Consider the following 10,121-nt stretch of genomic DNA (forward strand, 5'->3'; position numbering starts at 1 on the left):
CCTCTGGCCCCATCCTCTCTCCTGTCTCAGAGATGACCACCCCAGAGAGCCCAGCCTGCCTTCTGGCCCTTGCCTAACTCAGTTCTGAAAGAGCAGTTAAAGGGGTGACGATGATGATGATGATGGTGATGGTAACAGTACTAGTCAACAGCATGGCTAGCAGGTAAAGTGTATACTAAGTGCCAGGATCTGTGCTAATCTCCGCAACAGCCCCAGAGGTATTATCCTATCCTATTACAGAGGAAACTGACTCAGAAGGGAAGTGGTCTGACAGGGCCACCTGGCAAATGGCAGAGCTGGGATTTAAACCCAGATCGCTCCCGCGCCCCAGGCCCTCACCCTGGCTGCACTCCAGCAGGTCCATGGGAGCCCCAAGGCACCCCACCCCCAGGGCTGAGCCTGCATGACTGAATTTCTCCTCCCTGTGCTGTCGGCCCCATTCTGGGGATCCTGGAGTTGGGCAAAGATCCCACTCTCTTCCAGACACCTGCTCCAGGACGTTGTGACACTGGACAGGACCAGAGAGGACACCAGGCTGCTGGGGGCAGCTCCTCCCTCCTGCCAGGGAATTTGTCCTGGTCCCAGGAATAGCACAGAACACTCCGACAGGCCCTGCCCTCAGGAGGTAAGAATTCCTTTGCTGTAGCTCTCCCCCTTATCTGGCCCTGCGGGAGCCTCAGTGAGTCCTGGGCGGTTACTTCTCTCCTCCCACCCCAGGGAGGAGGAAGAATGAAGATCACTCTGAAATGTCAGGAGCAAACGCAGCCCTCCCAGGGCGGGTGTTGCTGGGGGAAACAGCATTCAGAAGAGCGAGCAACTGGAAAGGTGATGGGGGTCTTAAAAGGAAGCAAAGATGAGTACCCTCAGGACACCGGCTCCATCTGTAAAACCACTGCTGGAACTTCGGGTATCTGTGTGACACCTGAAACTCGGAGCTAGAGCTTGGCAGATATGAATGTCAGTATTAGCGCATACAGCAACTGTTAAAAAAGCTGAAAAAGAGTCCAGACTTCAATTAGAGATATGAATGAAGCAGATCTAGTCAGGAGTAAGGCAAATCAGGCCAAAGGGTAAAGGACGATACTGTGTTTTAAAACTTTGACTTCCATGTGAGACCAAGGGAAGAGATGTTTATTTGGTGCAGGATCTACATTTTCTGTAGTACACTAAATAATTTAACTTGTATGGTGAGTTTATTTAAACACCATAATTACACGGAACTTTGAATAGGAAGAGAGATCTGATAGGTTGTACAGGTTAGTGTGAAATAGCATTACAACCCCAAGTAATTTGAGCAGAGAATCACAATATATATATGCAGGGCCCCCCTGAGGAGTTGGGGGAAAATGCAGAAATGTTGGACTTCCCCACCCGGGTTGTTGCTGATGTTATCACAAATATTGAGGACTGAAGTTTTGGTATATGAGGCATGTCCTTATGAAGCTTGTCACTGCAAAGAAGAGACTAAGCCTACTTGTAGTTATGCCTAAGAGTCTCCCCGAGTCTCTCTTTGTTGCTAAGATGTGGCCTCTCTCTCTAAGCCACCTCAGGCAAGTGAACTCACTGCCCTCCCTGCTAGGTGGGACCTGACTCCCAGGCAAACTCAGGATATGACTGCCAGGGATGAATCTGGACCCAGCATTGTGGGACTGAGAACATCTTCTTGACCAAAAGGGGGATGCGAAATGAAACGAAATAAAGCTTCAGTGCCTGAGAGATTTCAAATGGAGTCGAGAGGTCACTCTGGTGGGCATTCTTATGCACTGTACAGATATCCCCTTTCTAGGTTTTAGTGTATTGGAATAACTATAAGTAAAAACCTGAAACTATCCAACTCCAACCCAGTAGCCTTGACTCTTGAAGACAATTGTATTACAATGTAGCTTACAACGGGTGACAGTGTGATTGTGAAAACCTTGTGGATTGCACGCCCTTTATCCAGTGTTATGAATGGATGAGTAGAAAAATGGGGACAAAAGCTAAATGGAAAATGGGGTGGGATGGGAGGATGATTTGGATGTTCTTTTTTACTTGTATTTTTTATTCTTATTTTTATTCTTTCTGGTGTAAGGAAAATGTTCAAATATAGTGGTGTGATGAATGAACAACTATTTGATGGTGCTGTGAACAGTTGGTTGTACACCATGGATGACTGTATGGTATGTGAATTTATCTCAATAAAACTGAATTAAAAAAAAATAATAAAAAACTAAAACATTGTTGGCCTGACCCCTTCTGGCTGCCCCTTCGCCATGGCCCAGCCTGCAGAGCCCAGAGGCACAAGGCCTGTCAGAGGAGCAGCCAGGCAAAGGCACAGGCAGGGACTGCTCGCTAGTCAGCTGCTGCCTCTGCCAGCTCCCTTACAGCCCCCCTGGTCTGCTCTGGCAGCACCCCTTTCCCCAAGATGGGGCAGCAGAGACCAGCACTCCCAGAGTCCTTCCCATCATCCAGAGGGTAAGCAGATGCCCACAACCCTGCCCCTCCTCCAGGGTCCTCCAGAAAGCAGAGGCCAGGCAGGGGGGAAAGAAGAACACATTGCCCTTTATTTGCATCTCTCAGAATACTGTACAAAGAGAGTAAAAATCCCATTCACACTTTGCTTAGAAAGATTTGGAGATGAAAGTTCCCTATGATACAAGGCTGGGAGGGAGGGGCCAGGAAGCAAAAAATTGGGCCGGTAATTTCCTCTCCTCTTCCTTCAGGCCCCTGGGAGGGCACAAGGGAACCCACACCTTTTCAAAAGTAACAGAGAAACCCTAGTCAGACTGGGGAAGGGAGGAGAAGGCTCCTCTCGAGGCCATGCTCAGGCTCCAGGCCCCACCGTTCTCCTCCTGCAGGAGACAGCCCTGCAGGCCGGTCCTTGCTCCTGCCACCGTCCTGCATAAGCAGGATCCTGGGGGCTCTGCAGCCCTCCAACCCATGGGGATGGCTTCATCTTCCCACAAGTGCACACCACACAAGAGACCCTGCCCCAACGCTAAACTGTGCAGGATCAGAGAAGAGGGACTGTGGAAGGGACCCCATGACCCATCATTTCTGTCCCAGTTTCCCTGAGCCCCTCACACCACCACGATGTCAAACTGGACCTGTAAGTATAACTCACAGGCCTCTTTGACCCAGCTCCACTCCCTCACACCAACCCAGCAGCTTCCAAACCACAGCAGCCCCCCCTCTCCATCACCAGCACCATTCTGCAGGTAAGTTAACCCTCCAAGCCTGTTCTTTTCCCTGCCCATATCCCAAATGATGAGGTTGGGTCTGGCTTCTGTCCCCACCCCTCCCTCCCTCACACCAATCTCTGCTGCTACAAGGCCCTATTCTTCTAAACTTCAACCCACGGTCCCTCCACACTCCCCCTGCCCCCACCCCCACCATCAGAACCAAGATGGCAGCAGGCTGGCCCCTGGCATCCACACCCAGCCCCACCATCCCTCTTCTGACCTCCCCCCCATCCAGTCGCCTGGTGTGACTAGGACCGGACAGCACTCTGCCCAGAGACAAGGCAGCGTCACACACTTGCTCTATACATGTAAGCACGTACTGTCATCCTAAAGACTGAAGGATTACAGTGAAACGATGTAGAAGCTGTACCATCCCCTCTGCTCCCTGGCAGGGGTTAAAGTGCTTTGGCCACCTGAGGGTAAGCAAGAGAGCAGAAGTTTCCCCTGGTCTCCTGTCCCAGCCTCATGGGTCCGTGTTCAGCCCAAGAGCCCAGCCCATTCCATGGCCACCCCCATGAGATCTCTATTCAAAAGGCAAAAAGAAAAGATAAAAAAAATCAAAAGGTCGGAGCCCCGGGGGCCCACCCCAACCCCACTATAAGCTACTCCAAGTCAGCTACTGGGGGAAGCAGTTAAACTAGGGCCCAGAGGCTCAACCCCCATCCCATCTCTGACGGTGTCCAGAGGCTCCTTCCGTCTTCAGCATCAGCACAGATCTCCTACCCCTCCCCCCGTCATCCTGAGCAGGGAGAGGGGCTGCACCCTCAGTACTTATTGATTCCAAAAATCCGGACTCCGTGGAGTTGGGGCAGCTTGGGGATGAGCACAGTCATCAAGGACACGGTGTTGAGGATGAAATGGATCTGGTCGTACTTGGTGTAGAAGCTGGTGAGGAAGTACCTAAGCGGGAAGGTTGGGGAGAGGTGTTAGCCTCTGTTTGGACAACTTCTTCCTCCCTCCCTCCCTGGGTGGGGAGCAGCAGAATCCTGAGCAGCAGGGGCATTATGGGAGAGACCCCCGGAGCAGAAGAGGGGTGGCAACATCTCCAGGCTAAAGAGTCTCCCCACCCCTGACCCAGCCCCCTCAAGATCACCCCCCAGCCTGAGGGCCCATCTCACTAGCAGGAAGGAAGCCAAATTTGAGGGCCAAGGAGGCCCAAGGCCTGAGTCCAGTTAAGACCCAGGGATACTCCCAATTCCCTTCCTCTGCTCCTCCCAACCCCAGGAGCCAGGGCTGGGGAGGAGTTCATTAGGCCTGGCTGGGCCCCAGAGTCTCCCAAGCCTTGCCCTGTCTGCTGGCACCTTCCTTCACCCAAAGCACTCACAGCACGATGGGTGTGATAGTCAAGAACTTGCGAGAGGCGGTGAACTGGACCCCATAGTCCATCTGCTCCCAGTGAGTCAGCAACCTTGCCTTGCCCTGGTCCGGGGTCTCGAAGGGTGTCCCCTTCACTGTGTGCAGGAAGATGTACATGCCCTGGAGAGAGGGGCCTTCATTAGAGGATACAAAAAGTAAAAGGCCCTCCTGCTCAGCTCCTCCACCCTAGTCACAGACAAAAGGGGGTGCCAGATAATTTGCAGCCTCACTCTGCTGGGCAGGGGTATGTGGGCTTGAGGTCAGGATGGAGCAACCAGGAACCTGGCAGGAGAAGAGTAAAGAAGACTAATTGGGTGAGAGGACAGGTCTGGCACGAGGAGAGCGCACAAGGGAGCAGTCAGTCCCAGAATGGGCATGGAGCTGCCTGCCCCCAGCCCCTGCCAGCCCAGCTGTAGCCTCCTTGTGTGGCTGGAAGGGGGAATGTTCTTGGCAAAAAGATGAGAAAGGACTAGATCCTTGCTTGCCCACCCAAAGGGTATAAGGTATAAGGTGACAAGAGAGCAGAGAGGGGAAGATAATTTGAGATCCTGACTTAGGAAAGGGGCATTTCTGTGCTGGACACCTGGGGCCCTCGGTTCAGCTCTCATTGGCCCATCTTCCCAATTTGCAAACCACTTCATCCTGGATATACAGACAAATAAATCTGCAGATTCCATTCCTCCTATAGGAGTGCACAGGCCTGGAACCCAGGAGGGGAAGTCAAGACGAGAGCAGGGTTTGAGCTCTGGCAACAGACGTCGTCATGCATCACCCTGACGTCTGGCCCATGTCTGGTGGGCTCCTCCTACCCCTCAGCTCTGCCAAAGAACATCCGACATGGCCAGGGGTGGGTGGCAGGCATCCCCTCACCGTGTTGTGGATGAGGTTGGTGAGGGTCCAGACAACAGGGACGCTCACGAAGGGGATGCTGAGTAGCACCACGTGGAGAAGCCCGATGGCTAGCACGTAGGAGAGCCAGATGCCGCGGCTGTTCATCACCCGTGTGTTGGGGTTCACTTCGCTGTGCGCCGTGCCCACATTCATCCTGCCGCCCCTCTCCACCGCTGTCCTGCAAACAAGAGCATGGGTGAGACAGGCCATGCCACTTTCCCTGCCCCCTTACAACCTCCCAATCCTGCAAGAAGGCAGGCTCTTCTCTCCCTGAGAACTCCACACAGTTCCACTGTTTTGATTCTCAAGAAGAAGGTAGGAGAAAGTCCCTGTGGACTTAGCTCTGCTGGGCTGGGAGAAACACCAGGCTACCCCACCCATCACCTCACCGTTGGGCCAGTGCTCCTGCAGGCACTGGACATGCTTGGAAGGCTCGGTCCTCAAGCAGCCTCCAGCCCAGAGCAAAGAAATCAATGCTTCATCTCCAAACCCTTCCCCCATAGCAATCCCACGAGGGCCCTCTCCCCATGGAGCCAGGAGAGAGGGGAAGAAGGCTGCCCCTCCCCTAAGAATTCTCACTCATCTGAACCCAACTGGACTCAGTCATGCTGAGGGCCTGACACCGGACATCTTCTACCCCCAAGCCCTTCCCAAAAGAGGGAGTAAAGGGAGGCAGGGCCTGTGGGCACCAGCGGCAGTGGGTGAAATCTTCTGCTATCATCACTTCCACCAACCCTCCCCCTGCCAATTCTCCAATCCTGGGTCTCCCCACCCAGACCCAGGAGGACTGACAAGGTAGAAACAAAGAGGGTGGGAAGAAAGAAGAAAACAACAGTGTAGGGACAACCTTTGCCCAGACCTGGAAGGCTCCATCTTGGTGACACAGAACAACCCATCCAGAAGTTTTATCCCATTTGGCAGCCTCTCAGGGTTAGCCTGCTACCAAACCACCCGGGTAAAAGGGCCCTTTGCCCCACCAGAGGAGTAGTGAGGATAAAGAACCTGGCCAACATCTCCAGCTCCCACGGGTAGCCGGAATCCACATCAACACCCTCTTCCCAAGAACACGAAGCCACACCTCCAGCCTCCCTCCTGCCCCTTCTCTGCCCTGCCCATCCTCGCCTCAGCTTCCTTTCCACACTAGGACCTGCTTCCAGGTGTAAGTTAACACCACTCCCCCGTCCCCTGCCCAGCTCCAGTGGTGGAAGCCCTGCAGCTGGAGGGACCAGGAGGTGCCCTTCATGCCCAGGAAACAATGGTGACAGCAACTCAAGAGTGGTGAGGGGAACTGGAGAAGGGAGGGAGGGGAATGAGGACACCCTTGTCCAGATCTTGGCTCTCCCCGGACCCGAGGGCCCTGGATGAGCTGTAGATGGGAACACGTGGCGCCTGTGTACGGGCTCACCTCCCGCTGGAAGGAATGTCCTGCCTCATGAAGACCCTAAGGTCATCACCATGGTAACAGTTCCATCTTTCCTGGGGTCCCAAATGTGGGTATCCTGGGAGTACCCAGAAGGCCACCTCCCTACACCCCACCACAGTCAACCCTCTCAGACCCAGCTGCAATTTCCCTCTGGCCAGGATCCCAGCTGGGTCTACACAGGGGCCAGAATTCCCAAGGGACAGTTCCTTCTTTCCAGGATAATGGGCGCAAGTTTCCTTTTCTCAGACAGCTCCAAGCTTAGAGATCTCAGGGGAAATGTGGCCCACAACTTATCTTCCCCGCATACAAACATGTGGGCTTGCCCAGGGTGCCACCTGGAAGAAGTGATGCTCCTGGGGCCCATCAGCCTAGCCCATTAGGCTGGATAATTGGGCTTATCAGAAACCCAAGGAAGTAGAAAACCAGAGCCAGCTCCATTGTTTACCTTCCCATGGCCCTGGGGTTTCAGTTACCCTGAAACAGCCCCTGGGACACCTACTACATAAAAATCTCCAAGGGGATGGAGGGGTGGCTGTGAAGTGAGAGCCTGAAGAACGTACTACTGATTGAGGGGAAGAGAAGAGTTTCCCAAGTCTGACCAGAAACTGCTGCCTTCTCCCTAACCCAGACCTACAAGAATGTGGTGTGGGTACAGAAAGACCTCTAGCTCTCCCTAGTATCTTGCCCAAGAATGCCAAGACTGTTGTTGAATCCTGGACCACAAGACCCAACACCCCTTTCTGGCTGGAACTGGGCTTGTCACCCAGCCTGAATCATCTAGAAGGGGCCCAGACCCCACATCCTAGCTGATGCTCTGAAAAGCTTCTTCCTGAAGCCTGAACACTAGATGCCCTGAGAGCAGAAAACCCCAGGAACACCACCACCACCACCACCACCACCACCCAAAAAAAAGAGGCAGAAGAAATCCACAAACTAAGAAAAAAGACTGGCAGCCAGGAAGCACTCTTGTGACTATGGGTACATATCGCTTCCGTTACCAAAATAACGCATTGACCCCTCTCCCCTGAAGGGGAGAAATAGGGAGAGGAGGCCAGCAGAGGTACAGTCTACAGCAGATGGGCCTGAAAAGTTCTGCTGCCACAACTGGCAGGTGGCTGCCTGCACCAGCCCGATGTGGTTTCGTAACCTACCTCAAACCAGTGCCTGCAGCAACTCTGTTCTGTTAACCACTTTCTTGCTGGCAGCTTTCTCCCACTCCCTCCCTCCCCTCCCGTCCCCTCCCCCTTGGCTGCACACACTGATATCCCGGCCCTGCCAGTCTGTCAGACAACCAAGCCAAGGCCAGAGCGCTTCCCACTCCTTTCCCCAGGTAAGGGCAGCCCTTTAAACAAACCTTTTGCCTTCTGGGTGAAGGGTACAAAGCAGGACTGCACCCCAACGGGGAGTCGCTGGCAACACTCTACAATATCATTTCCATTCCGCCCACCCTCCAAACCCCGAAAGGGCGGCAGTTCCTCACCTCTCAGCTCCGGCGCTGGGAGAGAAAAGACCTCGAGTACCGAGGCAAACCCCTACCAGCGGGAGAGAGGGAGGAGCGAGGAGGCGGAGTCCTCACTATTGTTGTGGGGCTTTCTGAATGGGACCTCCGGCCGCCGGGGGAGCCTCCCGCTCCGCTCCCCAGCCAGGGACCTAGCACTGGAAGCCTGGCCCGCTCCAGGGCCCCACCCCCATCTCCACGCGCACACCAAGCCCTGGAAGCGGCCAAAGCTTTATCCCCGAAGCCAAGCCGCTCCCCGCCCCCGCTCCCAGCCAGGACGCCCCTCCCCGACGTCCCAACCCCGACCTCCCACCCCCACTTCCCTCTCTGGGCGTCCCTTCGGCTGATGCACCCCCTTCTCACGCTGTCCCAGTCCCCTCCAGCCCAGGACGCCGCCCCGGCAGCTCCCACTCCTCTCCTGCTCCCTGCCGCTAGCGCCGGGGGCCCTCCGGCCCCTCCATCCCGGAGGCCGCCAGTCCAAACTCACTTTGCGGGACCGAAGGTCAAGGGCCCGGGACGGGTACCGGGGAAGGGGGCGAGGGCAGGGACGCGGGTCGCTGCTGCTTCAGCAGCTGTAACAACCAGCAGCTACAGCCTCTCCGCTGGCAGCTCGGGCCGAATCAGCGCCCCGTGCCGGCCCCCACGACGTCACCGCCCCGCGGCGGCCCACGCGGTGCCTCCTGGGAGTTGTAGTTTCTACTCCCTGCCCCCGTGCCAATCTTCCCGATACCTCCTGGGAGTTGTAGTTTTTTCCCCTGCTCCTGCCAAGGCCTCGCTGGAACCTCTCGGCCGAATGCCTCACCAGGATGTGATAGTAAGATCAGAAGGTATTATTTTGGCGCATAACAATCCCTGCCTTCACGTCCTTGCCCTTCAAGTGCGGCTTACCGTCTCTCTGGTTTTGCAGATGAGGAAACTCGGAGTTTTAAGTCACTTGCTGGAGGTTCCCACTGAGTCCCAGCCGGACCTGAACCCAGAGATTCTTTCCCCAAGTGTAGGATTTTGCCACTACACCTCTCCGCCTCCGCATTGGCTCTTTCAGAGAGCTCCCTGGGTCGGCCCTTTGCCCCGCTGGGCCCTCCTGGGAGCGAACCCTTCACAACCTTGGCTGGGGTGAGTGTCTGGAGGATGGAGAGGGCAGCCCAGGGGCAGCACTGATTCAGAGCCTGTCTGTTGCTTCTCAGTTACGCCTGAGGCAGGCCGGTCAGGGCCAGCCCACATCCTCGGCCTCCCCCAGCAGGCGTCAGAAAAGAAGGCCAGATGTCATGGAAATACTCCTTACTGGAGAGTTAGGACACTGAATTTCTGTCCCAGGTCAGCCTGTATGCCTTTGCGTGGGAGGCTCTAGCTCTCTGATGTGCAGTGTTCTCTGCATGCCCTAAAAGGGAAAGCACAGATTTTTACTGCCAGGTTGACATAGTGTGGGCAGCACCAGCAGCGGGACCCTGGACAAATTACTTAATTTGGCTTAAACTCACCAATTTCGTACCTGTGAAATTCTACCTTCAGCATTGTGTGAATTCAAAAGAATGTATGTAAAACACCTGTTGCATTGTAGGAAGCTATTTCTGTAGGAGGTTCAACTCTTGAGGGCTCCTGACTCACTTCTACTTTCCATGTCCCAAAAAGGGCCTTATCTGTGTAGTTTCCACTCCCCCACATAACTTCTCTTTCAAGCTGCTGTATGCGTGGCAGGGCTGGAATAAGGGGATCAGACCACATCCTGATGTGC

The 10,121-nt window shown here is 54.8% G+C and overlaps 1 protein-coding gene across 2 annotated transcripts; it reads right to left on the reverse strand.

Moving 5' to 3' along the window:
- Nucleotides 1-3,390: 3,390 nt before the first annotated feature.
- Nucleotides 3,391-9,021, reverse strand: ORMDL3 (ORMDL sphingolipid biosynthesis regulator 3). 2 transcript variants are annotated; one of them, XM_037809274.1, is made up of 4 exons: nucleotides 8,372-8,520; nucleotides 5,448-5,646; nucleotides 4,546-4,697; nucleotides 3,391-4,121 (listed from the first exon to the last, which is right to left on the reverse strand). In XM_037809274.1, exons 2-4 carry the CDS (start codon nucleotides 5,619-5,621, stop codon nucleotides 3,986-3,988), a joined length of 462 nt encoding a protein of 153 aa, XP_037665202.1. In that variant the 5' UTR covers nucleotides 5,622-5,646; nucleotides 8,372-8,520; the 3' UTR covers nucleotides 3,391-3,985. The 2 variants fall into 2 exon arrangements, with proteins under 2 accessions (XP_037665202.1, XP_037665201.1); XM_037809273.1 differs by lacking the exon at nucleotides 8,372-8,520 and adding an exon at nucleotides 8,877-9,021 and having other exon boundaries at nucleotides 3,392-4,121.
- Between the last annotated feature and the right edge of the window lie 1,100 nt (nucleotides 9,022-10,121).

The sequence above is a fragment of the Choloepus didactylus genome, chromosome 18 (assembly GCF_015220235.1).
Source record: "Choloepus didactylus isolate mChoDid1 chromosome 18, mChoDid1.pri, whole genome shotgun sequence".
In the NCBI taxonomy this organism is placed as follows: Eukaryota; Metazoa; Chordata; class Mammalia; order Pilosa; family Megalonychidae; genus Choloepus; species Choloepus didactylus.